This window comes from Pholis gunnellus (genome assembly GCF_910591455.1).
Source record: "Pholis gunnellus genome assembly, chromosome: 16".
Lineage (NCBI taxonomy): Eukaryota > Metazoa > Chordata > Actinopteri > Perciformes > Pholidae > Pholis > Pholis gunnellus.
In genome coordinates this window covers 2,631,863-2,647,290 of record NC_136543.1, presented here as the reverse complement: position 1 = coordinate 2,647,290, position 15,428 = coordinate 2,631,863, and the positions used below count along the sequence as shown (strand labels likewise).

At 38.5% G+C, this 15,428-nt stretch overlaps 1 protein-coding gene across 1 annotated transcript; it reads left to right on the top strand.

Annotated features, from left to right (window-relative positions):
* Window positions 1-4,368: 4,368 nt before the first annotated feature.
* On the top strand, window positions 4,369-14,627 carry LOC306708112 (class I histocompatibility antigen, F10 alpha chain-like). Its single transcript, XM_079175829.1, has 7 exons — window positions 4,369-4,509; window positions 8,002-8,268; window positions 9,958-10,236; window positions 10,722-11,024; window positions 11,776-11,874; window positions 12,709-12,795; window positions 13,276-14,627. Exons 1-6 carry the CDS (start codon window positions 4,440-4,442, stop codon window positions 12,774-12,776), a joined length of 1,086 nt encoding a protein of 361 aa, XP_079031955.1. The 5' UTR covers window positions 4,369-4,439; the 3' UTR covers window positions 12,777-12,795; window positions 13,276-14,627.
* Window positions 14,628-15,428: the final 801 nt, after the last annotated feature.

Sequence of the window (15,428 nt, the reverse complement as noted above, 5' to 3'; positions counted from 1 at the left end):
AAGAAAACAGATTATTATTATTGTTATTAATGTAGGAAAGTTACAGTTAATTTGCATATTGTGTAAAAAAGCAAACACACAGAGCTCAGGAGGAAATGTGTGTCTGCAGCCTGACAGCAGTAGAGTCCCATCTGTGAGAACAGAGGTCAGCTGAGGACAAGAGAAACATAAACAGTCTTAAACGGACCAGTATACATAGCGTTAACGTACACATACAACCTTTGATCAACACATCAAGGTCATGACCCTCGCATACAGAGATAAGACTAGAGTGTTGTGTTCTGTTTTCATGCAACTTGTCTGTTTAAGTCAGTGTAACTAATACCCATTCACTATATTCACCATGTAGATTATTTTCCTTTATATGGTGAATGTATTGTAGATTTAAAACCAGCTGGACGCTCTTTATTTATGGCTTTTCAGTCTAACACCATTCAAGTTTAACTGATGCTCATGTTTGATTATTTTTCCGCAGAAAGTATCTTCTTTGACTCCAGAGGAATGCAGCAAAACGAAGAGGACACGAAGCTTCGACGGCCTGTCAGGACCTCAGTGAGATAACGATCACGTGCCAAAATATGCAAATCATGGCAGAACTCGGTGTCATACGCCAAACACAGACACGAAACCTAACGGCCTCATCACGTGATTTCACAGAAATGGTACAGAGTGATGTGCTGTTTCTGCCCAGCAGAGGCGCTCTGACTCTGTTACTGAGTGCTGAAAAACACGACGACCGTGAAGGCCTCATAAACTAACAGAAATAGAACGAGGCGGGTTTGACAGAGGGACATTAAACAGAGTTAATCAAGGTGCATTCTGGGTGTTCATTGTGACTCATTGCTTCTGCCTGTTCCAGAGAACAAGTGTTATCTGGAGAGTTTAATTTCTGGGTTTATAGAACAATTAATAACCACAAATATGGGTTGTGTGTGTCTGCCACGTCCACACAACAAAGGAGGACACAATATATGTTTGTAATTACACAATTAAAGTTTGTGCCTTAGTGTTCCCATTTTCTCTTTATACAATTTATTTACGTTTTTTTCTATTTTTATGCTTTTATTTCTGTCTATATTTTTAATTCCCTTCTGTTGCCCCCCTGGCATGTTACTTTAAATGTCTGTAATTTGCTGTTTCTTACAGTTGCAAGTTCTTGCAATTGTTGAATAACAACAACAACAAAGGAGGACACAAAATGGCAGCACGCATGTGTTGTCAGAGTGAGAGGTGTGGCACAGGGAGAACCTGCACGAACACGTATCTGATGTCATACCGTGTGCTTCTTAGTTCAGGAGCTAAAGCTCACAGCGCTATGTGTTGCAGAGCTCTGCTATGTATTTTTTATTACAAAAAAGATATCATCTCCTCTTAAATAATAATAACTTTGAAGACAATGCAGTCAAGCCTCTGCTCAGTTAAGTTTAGGTTCCTTATTCTGCTGTGAGCAACATTTGATTTGCAGACAAAGCTAAACAACACACAATGATTCACTACACTACACAAAATGGAGAAAATGGAGAAATTCAGACGTGAGAAGCTTCACTGACAAATTAACAGATTAAATAACCTGTTTACTGCATAATTCCTTGCTGCTACTTTTTAATGGGCGTAGTCACTTCTCCTTCCTGTATTACAGGAAGCACGTCTAATTTAACAGCCCGTCTTCTGACTGTGGTTTTTAGTTTCACTCAAAAGCTAAGAACTGATAATGTTCTCAATCAAACACAGATCATACTCTTTCATGTAAATCATTGTAATATTATACAGTGCACATGCTCTGAGTCGTCTTATAGCACCAACAATAGTCTCAAGTGTAGATTTTGCACTCTTCACAAACGCTGTTTTGTATTTTTATGCCACAGTCCAGTTATGTTTTGTGTAAATGAAAAAAGTATAACGTTTTATACAAAGAACTTGGAGGTCCGTAGTCTAAATGGTGTTTCAGGAGCTTTAAAGAATATCTCTGAATATTTGGAAAGTAATAAATAATAATAAATACCTACACAAGATAATAGCCACAGGTGACCTTTAACCTTCCTATAGCACTGGGGTATTGCAAATATAATTATGAGGTTCTTGTTCTTTACTTGAGTATTTCCTTTTTATGGTATATTTATACTTCTACTCCATTATATTTCAGAGGGAAACGTTGGAAATGTATTTCTCTGTTGTGTTTTTGTAGACATTGAACATTAATGTATAAAATCACTTTTAGTCTTGTTTTCTTTTCTATAAGTCTTAAATGTAGCAGAAGTTTGTCTCTTTTTAAGATCCACACATCTAATAACTGTTTTTATGTACCAGCCCTATGAATATTATATTCACTGTTCTCATAGAGCTCTAATGAACGTGACCCCCACCTGTAGATGTTAGTTATTGATCAGCAGAGATAAACTCAGTTATTGATCAGCAGAGATAAACTCAGTTATTGATCAGCAGTGAGCAGGAAGAGTTTTTGTCAACCAGCATTGAAGCCTCACAAACAATATAAATTCTACATTGTCTGGATAAAATATGTGACACATATCTCTTAGTTTGTGCTATAATCATGAATAATGACGTCATAATCATGAATAATACTATAATAATTTACACTAATACTGCAAAGAATATAAATAATACTGTCTCACTAAAGCAGTGAGAACAAAGCAAGAGTTTATTAAATTAAATATTAAATTAAATATATATATAACCTTTTATAAAGTGCTTGAACAACAATAAGTGATGAGGGGTGTAAGAAGATTGTAGAAAAATATGAAAGCATACAACTATTATAACCTGTAATCTGTTTGATTTAAAAGTATAACCGTTAAAACATATAAACTGTTTTATTTCATGATAGAAGTGGTTTAACATATAACATGTTTTATCTCATAATATAAGTAATTAAACATATAAACTGCTTAGACGCTTTATGTAAAATAGTCACTCAAAATGTATATAATCCTTCCTGTTCAAAACAGGATCAAACCAGTTACATTCTGTGTCTAACCTAGAAACAGGAGGACTCATGTGTGAGTGACGCATGAACCTGAGGGAGGTACCAGCCTCAGCACAGTTTAAGAGGAGCCAGCAGAGCAGAGAGAGGCTGAGACTTTCCAGGGTAGAGACTGGATCATACTTATTTAACAAGAAGAATAGGCTGAAAGGTCTTACGCCCTTAGGGGTGACTAGAGGACACTTCTGCCATCAGAAGACAGCATGAAAAAAAGAAGAAAACTCACGGCGAAAGCTGAATGGGGAATACAGCAGTGTCAGCATTAGCTTTTGTAGCATTGAGACTGTTTCATTGAATTGAAATTGTTGTATGTGATTGTTGTGAGAAAACTTTAATAAAGCCACGGCCTTACCATTTGTAAGTGGCTGAAACCAAACAAAGTACTCTGGTTCTTTAGAACAATGTAACCCTCTTCACCTGTCCGTTAACCGTGTGATACAGATGTGACGACAGAATCTACCAGAGGAGCTTAAGGTGAGTTCCTTGGGTGAAGACTTGGCAGTGTTAGTCATAAATGGTGAGAAGTTCACAATCGGCAATAGTAAAGTATAGACGATGTACATAACTATTCAAACTGGGTGTTAGGGTTACATCCTACTGAGAGCGTAGGGCGTAGCCGTACAAGACTCTCAGGAAGACAATAATTCCAAAATCCTAACGATTCAGCTACGGGGTGATAATAAAAGACTGAAGGTATTGTTCCGACACCTCTGTGAGGAACCTGACCCACGCAGGTCGGACAGCCGACGGAGTTACCACTATGTTAGGTGCGCGAGCTTGTCCCGCTTTCCCCGGGGCAGGATCCGTTCACGCTACACAAGTGAAACAGAGTCTCAACGTTCTCAAAATGAAAAGCAGCATCAGGTGTTCAAACATCAACAGAGGTGTTACATTTCTCTTCTTCAAGCAGTTTCCAGCGTCCACAGCTCATCACTTCAGGAGCTCGTGGGCTGTCGGACAGAGATGACCTCATCTGATTCTCAGACTCTTATTATCTGACAACAGATAATAAGAGTCTGAGGAACTGTCCTGCTGCTCATCAAGTGCAGGTGTGAACCACTGTAGTCTGACGTCATGTAACGTCTGTGCACGTGACATGACATCAGAGTACAACTCATGAGAGAAGACCCGAGCAGCAGGAGGTCAAACACTCTTTTCACATGAGAACACCAGAATAAAGCCCCGCGTGTCCGTGTCTCCTTCATCCTCTCACACGGGCTCAAACAACATCGCACTACTTTCACTTTCGTTCACAACCTCAGTGGGTGACTTCTACCTAGTTATACGTGACGTCATACTCGGCTTAAATTCCCATTGGCTCAGATGGAGTTTGAAGGCAGCGCTCCTTCTTCTCTCTCCCTCAGTTCAGTGCTGATCCTGGAGCTGAACGGACCGCATCACTTTCTCCCTTTGATAATAAAAAGTACCAAAAGTTAAGATGGGACATTTCACCATGGGGACGTTGATTCTGTCTCTCCTGATGATAAACCTTCATGGCGCGGCAGCAGGTGAGTTAACACTTTGTTTTATAAGTTGTTTGATTGTAAAAGAAGAAAAGCTTCGTGTCTTTATAGACTGTATTCATCAGTTTAAGCTTCTTTTGATAGTCTTTGGTGTTTAGCTCCAGGACTTCCTCTTTGACGACAGAAAATGTTGTAAAAAGTAAGAAATGCTCTTAAAGTCCAGGTTAGTAGATCCTGTCTGTGCTGCTCACTGATTGGTCCCGACGTGTTTCTGAGGGAGCCGCTGTTTCCTCGAGTGACTTAGTGAAAAGGACAGAAGTGTGTTATTCTCTCACTCTGCTGTCGCTTTTATTTGGGAAATTATTTCATAATATCAGCAGCATTCAGAGCGAAACGGTGAGAACGCTCTTAAAGCTCTTAAAGCTCAGATGTCAGCGTGACGCAGCAACAACAGTCCAACAGTCAGATGAATAAAGAGCATCAAACATGACGTCACAACAACACTATAGCTCTTTTCTATTTCAATATCTAACTTCTTCATGTTTTATGTAGAATGTGTGCTGCGGTTCATTCAGTGCTGTTTACAATGACTGTTATTGTATAAATGAAATCTCTTCAGTCTGCACTCCTTAAACAAGATGTAAAGTGTAATCTGTAACTAAATAATACAGATTTCATGATTAAAAAGAACAAGAAGAATATAATAGCATATATCAGCCTCTCATAGTGAATAAATAATTAACAAAGATTTAGAGAATAACATGTGCACTCATAAAAACACACATAATCAATAACAACCTCCTGAACATGAATATTAAGTTCATGTGGTGGTATTGTTTGACCTCTACATATTGTCTAAATATTGAAGTCATTCCTCAGATAATTATGACATTTGACTCCACACACTGACACACACATCAGCGTTAACACTGACTTTAGTCGGTTGGGTCAGATTACATCACACTGAGGCCGTTTAGTGGAGCTGGACTGATAAATCAGACGTCGATATTATTGGTGGATATTAGCTTATTGTAGATATTTGGGTAAATACATGTTGGCTGATGAGTCAGAAGAAATAGAAATGAAGAAATGTCAAACTGAGTTTGAGCTCATTCATAAACAGTGTCTTCATGACAGAGTCTGTCCTCCAGAGAGCACGAGTTCACTTTGAAACTGAAATGTTCAAATTAGTTTGTCTCTTAGTCACAAAAAACAACAACTAATGAATATGAATCAAGTCTGTTTATGATATGAGTTTATATTAAAAATACTATCAGCTGATGTTTTTAAGTTTTAAACTATATTGATGTCAGTATCGGCCTCAGAAGTCCAGCATCCGTCTGGCAGTACTGTTGAAGTATTTGATGTATTAACAGGAAATAGATTTATTCTTGGACACGTTTGTAAAACATCTTTGTGACCAGTGCACAATTTATAAACATAAATATGACGTATGAGGATTCTGAAACAGACCATAATATGATCAGCAAAACTCACAGACAGCTGCAGGAAGTTTACTCTGCTGATGCTTTAAATAATATCTAGATTTATCTTTTAGTGTCAGGACTGAGTGAATAAACATCAGTTCATGGTGGAGGGAATGTTGGAATTCAATAAAAGATATTAAAGTTAATAAAAAAATCTATTTTTAATCCAACTGATACAAATGTAAAGAAGATAAAATATTACAGAAAAGTTTCTTGAATATAAAGTTGTGTCCACCCGTTAACATTTTTCTGAGAGCGTCATAAAATTCAGCAGATTACATTTTCCACAAAGATAATTGGAGTCAAACTTCAACATAATTCTTCAGTTTACATAAATCGAGATATATGAAAGTGAGGGACTGGGTCAGATTTGTTTGTTTTTTCTTTTTGTTTGTATTTAAAAAAATAACCTTTATAGTCAAACATCTGAAATCCATAAACCCTCTGACAACAACATAAAAAAAAATAAAATGAATTATTACTTGAATATGAAAAATGACAACAGGAATAGAAAGAGCAGAATAAATTCGAACCCGTATGAGGAGAAGTGCTGCTAGTTTTAACTTCAAGAAACTCACAGAGTTCAAATTATTAATTAAAACCTCAGAAGAAGAAATGTGAGTTGTCAGTGGTCACAATTTATGACATAAAATAGAGACCATAAAATACTTTATATGAAAGAGAAGATGTTTTAATCTGCTGAAATATAATATTAATCACATGCAGCATTACGTTTTACTGGGATGTGTGGTTCTTTTATTTCTGCTAAGCCCAACATTGTCAGCAGAGGGCGCTCTAAGCATTACACTGAGCATCAGTGACGTCAGTAGAGCAGAAGAAAGCGTCAGTAGTGAAGAGCGGAGTGTCATCAGAGCAGAGAGATTCTGACCTGACTTGTGTTCTTATATATTTACAGGTAAACTGACTTTAAACAGAAACATGTTGATATAAAATCTGTATTGACGTGAGAAGCTTTAGTAACTGTAAAATGCAGAAACACTTGATTGTAGTCGGTAATGAGTTTTCTTTCGCGCTTCTATCGTTAAAATGGCGGAGCTCATTGAAACAATTCTGCTGATTTTCTTTTATTAAGATGCAAGTTTTTCAAAAAATCTTTTTTGTGTATTTTATTTGTAGAGCCCTTATTGTACTTGAAATGAGAGAAGAACGTTTATTTATGTATTTCTATTTATTATTTATAATCCGTCCAGTTAAATTTGAAAGCTGAGAATAATAATGGACGTGTACTTTCTATATTTGATTTGACAGATGTTGACTACACAGAGACGTTACTACTACTAGGCTTCTTGAATACATATATATATATATATGGCACTAAATAGCGCAAGGTACATATTATTGTAACTTTTTCATGAGGAGATTTTCTCAGTCTGGACCTTGTGGAGTTTTCATACCGCTCTAAAGCCACGGGGTCACATGAGAATGTTTGAATATATCTTTTACAAAACAAGAGTTCAGTCAGTTTTCACTGTTGATGTTTCTTTATTATCATTTCTGTGAGAAATCCTGTGAAAAGAGGATTTAGACTGGTATGTAAAGTAATGTGTGTTTAAGGCATTTTATGTGAGTTGGCAGTGAAAGTGGAATGTTTGCTGTGATGAGTTCTATCGTTATAGAGTCGCTAACGTCAGTAGAGCAGAAGAAAGCGTCAGTAGTGATGAGCCGAGTGTCATCAGAGCAGAGAGCTGCTGATTGGACCTCATGTGTTCTCATATATTTACAGGAAATGAAATGTGTTGCAGCAGAGTGAGCTTCCTGTCATTCTTGGTCCTGTAACATCTGCATGATCTAAATATGTGACGTGTTTCATATTTCATTTCAGAATAGATCGTTTCTAAAACAGAATCATCAGAAATATTAAAGTAAACATTTATTTCTGTGTGTATTGAGCGCTCAGCAGATATTATGAGCATGTATTTATTGTGCTGTAGTTCTTTTTGATTCTGTGTGCAGCAAAACAACATCGTTCAGTGATTTATTAAAGTGTGATAATAAAACTGTAAATGATGACTTCATCTTTGTGTTCCAGGGACTCACTCTATGAAGTATTTCTACACTGCGTCCTCTGGAGTCCCAAACTTCCCAGAGTTTGTGACTGTTGGGTTGGTTGATGATGTTGAGATGGTTCACTATGACAGTAACACCAGGAGAACAGAACCCAAACAGGACTGGATGAGCAGAGTCACAGCAGATGATCCTCCGTACTTGCAGAGGAACACTGAGAACTTTATGGGTACCCAGCAGGCCTACAAAGCCAACATTGAAATAGTAAAGCAGCGCTTCAACCAAACTGGAGGTTTGTTTATGTTTCACACATTTTGTTTATATTTTCATCCTGTACTTTAGTAAACAGATGTCACACACACACACACACACACACACACACACACACACACACACACACACACACACACACAGATTAAACAGTCTCACAGCTTCTCTTGGCTGAAACACAGTGTGACTCAGCAGAAACATTACTGACACTGAGTGGACTGGACGCTGCTGTACTCCACTGATACAGTGTTTGTGTCCATCCCATAATAAGCAGCAGAGATCATGAACAGCTTCTCTCCACTGGGTTAGATCAGAAGAACTCTGCTGAAGGGCCCACAGTGAGTTGGTCCATGAGAAGTGTGCTGCAGGAACCTGTTGACCACAGAGCGTCTGCAGCACACAGCTGGTAGAGGAACATGACGGCTGGTTTCTCAAAGTAGGGAGCAGGACTGTAAACGGGCCGCAGGCTGCTTCTGCTGGGTCCTCTTCTAGAGGAGGAGCAGCATGTTTTCATAGAGCTGACAGGACCACATGTACATGTCTCATCCAGACCACAGGTTCACTGTGCTGATCCACAGTGTGTCCATCCCATAATATATATATATGTAGAGACAGAACTACAGATGAGTGAACTGTGTTTATGTCATAATAAACATATTCAGTGCTGAAACAAGTTATGCATTTGTTTAGATAGTTAAACAAACTAATTGGCAACATTTTTGATCATCAGATAATAATTGAAGTCTTTAATTAAAGGAATAATTCATAAACATGTTGTAGTTCAGGTTTCTCAGTGTGAGACTTTGTTCCTTTTCTCTGATTTATGTCGTTATGAATGAAATACTGATCAGTGTTCAGACTGAAGAAGCAGTTTAAAGAGTTCATCAGACTCTGAACTTGACGGGCGTGTTCACACTTTACTGACATTTTACAGTTTAAACTATTTATGGATTCATTAAAAACAGTCATTACATCATCAGCAAAGACGAGAATAATTAGTCTGAGCCCTAAATATGGAGTTTAATACAGAGTAGAGTCATTTAACTTCACTATGGTGTGTTTATGCAGAATAAACATATATAGTGTTAGAATAAGGAATCTATTAGTTGTTAAACAGAAAATTAATTCACATAAATGTTGATGATCAGATGATCACTCAAGTCTTTCATCAAGAAAACATGTCAAACATTTTCTAGTTCCAGTTTCTCAAATATGAGAAAGTTCTGCTTTTCTCTGATTAATATTTCATATTAAATATTGTTCAGTGTTGTTCAGACTAAAGAAGCAATCTAAAGATTTCACCTCATCCTCTCACAACCTGACGGACATTTTCACGAGTTTCTGACATTTTAAAACATTTAATAATAAACGTGTTAAATAAGAAATGAAGACACGCCCCCTTCATCAGTGGAGACAAGCTGTTGGTCTCAGTGGAGGCTCTGTGTCTCTGTGTGAGAAGAGGACATGAACAGAGTCAGGATGTCCCTCTGTCTCCAGCAGTCTCTGCCTCCCTGTCTCCACACTGTCCAGCTGATGATTGGCTGTCAGTGGCTTCATCCACAGCAGGAGGTGTTGACCCTCTTCTGTGGAGTCTGTGTATCAGTGAGTCTCTGTGGTGAAGATGTGACATCAACTGATGAGTCTCTCTCTCTCTCTCTCTCTCTCTCTCTCTCTCTCTCTCTCTCTCTCTCTCTCTCTCTTTCTCTCTCAGGTGCCCACATTATCCAGATGATGGAGGGCTGTGAATGGAACAATGAGACCAATGAGGTCAAAGGTTTTTATCAGCTTGGTTATGATGGAGAAGACTTCATATCATTTGACCTGGAGACAGAGACATGGATCGCTCCCAAACCACAGGCTGTCATCACCAAACACAAGTGGGATAATGACAAAGCTTACATAGCACAGGAGAAGAACTACCTGACTCAGATTTGTCCTGAGTGGGTGAAGAAGCATGTGAACTACGGGAGGAGCTCTCTGATGAGAACAGGTAGAATCACATGACCTGATGTAGTTTCATAAAGCTTCTGTTGTTTCTGACCAACAGTCACATTACAACACATGTCAGCCACACACAGACACCTGCTGTGTCTCACACGTGTCTCCTCCCTCACCTCTCTTCCTCTCTCTGCCTCCTTCTCTCCTTCACCACACTTCCTCCCTCACTTCCTCCCTCACACTTCTCTCCCCTCTGTCCCTCCGTTCTCTCTCTCTCTCTTTGTCTCTGAACTGTTTCTGTCTGTCTCACTTTCTCTCTCTGTCTCTTTGCTCTGTCTGTCTCACACTCACTGTCCCTTCTTTTATCAACAAAACCTCAATGATATTTATTTGCATTGCATACATAAACATATATATATAGTGTATGTGTTACCAAGGCATTTAAAGTACATTCCATCAAACATGAATGATAATATGAATACACAGTGAATGATGATACTAAAGAACCTCTAACCTGTCTCTCTCTTCCCTCTCCAGAGCGTCCCTCAGTGTCTCTCCTCCAGAAGACTTCCTCCTCTCCAGTCAGCTGCCACGCTACAGGTTTCTTCCCTGAGAGAGCCGCACTGTTCTGGAGGAAAGATGAAGAGGAGCTCCATGAGGACGTGGACCTCGGAGAGACCCTCCCCAACCACGATGGATCCTTCCAGATGAGCGCTGACCTGGACCTGTCATCAGTCCCAGCTGGAGACTGGAGGAGGTACGACTGTGTGTTCCAGCTGTCTGGTGTGGAGGAGGACATCGTCACCAGACTGGACAAAGCTGTGATCAGGACCAACGAAGGTGAGGCTGAGATCAGCTGTGATGAAGGAGGGAAGCACACCTTTAGTTTACTGGAACACTTTGTGTGTTTTTATGAGGACGGGAAGTTTTGTTTCCTTAAATTCTTTTGTCATCAGTTTCTTTCATCTAGTTTTTATTTGTAGTCTATAATTTTAAAGCTTAGATCAGAATTAAACCAACGCAACACTGTTTACTGAGCTGTGATTGATATAGAAACGTATCAATCTTTGCTTTCTTTCTATGGTTTTATAAGTTCTTTGAAAATAAGTCAAATATTCACAAAGAGTTTTCTTCAGACCGTGTGTAACTCTTTAATGTGTAACCACAGGTCAGAAGTTGTAGAAACTGTACTGACTGAACTTCTGGTCACTTTTAGAAGATGAATAGACAGAATTATGAAACACCTGGAGGAATGTATGTATCTGTCAGTACATCAGTCACAATAAAGTTTATTCAAAGTGTGCTGACAGTCAGAAAGGAGTTTGAATATGTTTGTCAGAAGTTGTCGTTGTGTCACAAACCAACATATGAGACAGAAAGCAACACAAACATACAGCTGAACAGAGAGAACACAGCTGGACGAGACCAACAAGCAGAGACACAGTCATCGTGTAGACCAGATCCAGAAAGGACAGACTGATGGTGTGTGTGTTCAGCACTGTGGTCTGCTTGATGAATGGATGTTCTCCTCTTCTAACCTGCTTCATCTGTTCAGGTTGGGACGATTTTATTGTTGTTTTCTGCTCAACAGAGAAAACCGCTTACATGACCTTCATCATCGCTGCAGTGGCTCTTCTTGCTCTCGTCATCATCGCTGTGGGTGGAGTCATGTTCCACAGGAACAAGAAAGGTGAGAGACCCGAACACAGACGTTAGTACTTCATTAGTACTTCATTAGTACTTCATAGTACTTCATTAGTACTTCATTAGTACTTCATTAGTAATTCATTAGTAATTCATTAGTACTTCATAGTACTTCATTAGTACTTCATTAGTACTTCATTAGTACTTCATTAGTACTTCATAGTACTTCATTAGTGCTTCATTAGTACTTCATTAGTACTTCATTAGTATTTCATTAGTAGTTCATTAGTATTTGTATTTGAGGCTTTGAGTTGATGCTTTCATCCAGAATGTGACGGTGAAGTAAACTTCAACAGTCAGCAGTAATGTCATGATGACATCACTAGAAGAGCCAAATTCATATTTATGTTAAACATTAATTTCTATTTGTGTTATTTCATCATATTTTCTTTTATTCTTCATATATTAAGTTTAATGACAGTTTACTTCTAAATAATTCTGCAATTGTTCGGCACTTTACGAACACTTTAGTTTGTTCAGACTGTTGATAAAAGTGATTTTGACTTTTGGGGGAAAGATAAATAATAAACAGTATGTTTGTAACTGTAATAATGTCTGTTTCTTCATGTATATTTTATTACAAGGGACAGATGATTAATAAACCTTTTCATCTCCTGGAGGATCACTAAGTTACAGGTTTACTCTGTGGAGCTGCTTTTGCCTCCAGTGATGATAGCGTGATGATGTCAGAGAGAAGAGATGTGTCATCAGTGGGAGGGGCTAGAAGAGGGGATCCTCTCCACTGGGAGGAAGCTGTTACAACACATTCTGACATGTTGGCTCTCGAGAACTAAAATGTTGTCTTTGCTTTTTATTTCAGCCAAATGCCCTCCGACCTCTGACACCAGCTCTGAGCTCTCTGAGAAGCTGAACCCTGAGAAATGCTGAAGTCAGCGCCCTGCACACAGTGAGTTGCTTCATACGGGACATGAACTGTTCACAGCTGTTGTTAAACAAAGCTGCCCTAAACTATGAGCAGAAGAAGCTCCTGTGATTGGTTCTCTATCCGCTGTAGAAGCTCTGGGACACGTTGTAGCTGTAAAGAACATCTTTGACTTCTTCCACAACAAAGGTGAAGCTGCTTCATTTGATGTGAAGTGAGATTATGAAGAGAAAGACACAGACGAGTTCAGAAAGCTTCACATCAGCAGCTCAGATCACGTCTCAAATATCAACCTTTACAAACACAGTGACACCAATTTATCATGAAAATAAGCAGTTATGACTTTATAAGCACGATGGTTAAATATTACAGAAGGTAAGACTTCTATGACTGAGTCATGAATATCTGACGTCTCAATGATTCTGTAAAGATGTGTCTTTGTGTTGATTGGAACATTTGTGGGAAATGATTTTTGATGTCTTTGTTTTCTTTGTGTCTCTTCAGGTTTATGGATAAATATTTCACTGGATCAAGAAGTGGTGCCGCCACACTCTCCTCCATGAACTGTGAACTCATCACTGATTCATCATTCACATCATGAAGTGATTGAATCGAGCTGTAGATGCTCATCGATTGGAACACAAAGAAAACACATTTTAAAACTACGAGCAAACATCAGTGGTGACGTTAAATGATTTGGATCGTTTAGTTTCAACTTAACAAAATGTAATTTCCTCTGATGAGATGTTATTCAATCAAACAAGGAAGATTATTGTTGAGATCTTCAGAACAATGAAAGCATCACAGCACTCCTCACACACAAAGATTTGTGTTCTTCTAATGAAATCCTCCATATTTACACTTTAATGCTTCTGCTGTTGGCTTTCTGGTTAAATCAATATTGGTAACACAAATATAAGTTCACACACACACACACACACACACACACACACACACACACACACACGTGTGCATTCACATTGCTACACACACACTAGTAGGGTCTGATGATATGAAGACATAAACCTTGAGATCAGAGATCTTTGTCAACTAGGAGAGTTTCTTCTCTTTTTATTCAATTCAATGTATTTTGTACAGCCCAAAATCACCACAAACCACAAATTTGCCTCAGAGGGTTTTACAATCTGTACCCATACGACATCCTCTGTCCCAGGACCCTCACATTGGAACAGCAAAAACTACCCCAAAAAACTATTTATACTGAGGAAGTCATTCTCTGGTTCTCTGCTTGGGTTCCATCACTGGAGGAAACACTGCAGATCATCAGCATCCATCTGCTGCTGGTGAACTGGACTCCAGCTCTCTCCCAGTGTGGACTGGGATTGACTCCAGCCCCCCCCCCCCCCCCACCCTCAGCAGGATGAATCATGTAGCCTGTCCTGATACACACACATACACACATATAGACATCAGTACAGTTATCTTCCAGGTGTGTAAATAGTTCGCTTGTGATTGTATTAAGATCTACTTTTGATTCCATACACATTGAAGCAAATAATAATTTATGTCTTTGAGGGTTTTCTGAATTAATCAGGAGTATGTTTTTTGTTTCTTAATGTCTTTTGATTTTGAGTTTTGAAATATATTTAAATTTGATCTGAGATTCTAAAGAGTTGTGTGATGTGTGAAGCTTCTCAGTAATCTGATAGAAATGTTGATTTTATTTCCTGCTACTTTGGAACGAGGGATGTTTTCCTTCTTGGCTTTGTAGAAATTGATCAGTGATGCTCTGAATCACGTGTAATGGTTACGTAGAGGAAAGACAAATGAAGTTGCTCCTTTAGACCTTTTTGTACTTTTGTCTTGCTTTTCAATAAATTACCCAATTCTCCAAATGTCTGTGTGTTGTTGTGATTCCATACGCTTACCCCTCTGTCACTAAGTACGATTACATGAATATTGTTGCTGTGTTTTGTGTTTTTACTGCCCGTAGGACTAAACTTTGATCTTCAGTTCATTGATTTAAAGGATACTGTGAGTTGCTGATATGAAGACTCACATCGTCTGAAATAGTTGTATCATAATGATAGAAAAGTTCAAAATTCTGTTTCTTGTCAACACATTGTCCATGTTGTGATTCTAGAAGCTACAATGATCTGAATATTCAGTGTTCTCTATTGTCTCAGAGAATGAACGTGTCTCTGACCTTTAGATACTAAAGAGCAGCAAACCAGTGATTCTTCACACACATCTGAAGGGGATTTTACTTTTCATATGACCAGAAAACACATGGGAGGCTTTTGTTTGAGACCTTTTTCTGTGAAACCCCTTTTCATTCTCTCCTGAATGATTTCTCTAATAAGAAAGGTGTTAACACAATCTTTTTCTAATATACATACACTGCTGTATAAAGGTTTGGGGTCACTTAGAAATGTCGTTGTTTTCCCTGAAAACATACATGAAATGAGTTCAAAGAGGAAGAAATGTCATTGACAAAGTTAGAAATAATGATTTTTAATTGAAATAATACTTTCATCAAAGAATCCTCCATTTGCAGCAGTTACATCCTTGCAGACCTGTTGCATTCTAGCTGTCAATTTGTTAAAGTGATGTGAAGAGATTTCTCCCCATGCCTCCTGAAGCACCTTCCACAAGTCGGATTGGCTTGATGAGCTTCTTGCGTCCCATACGGTCGA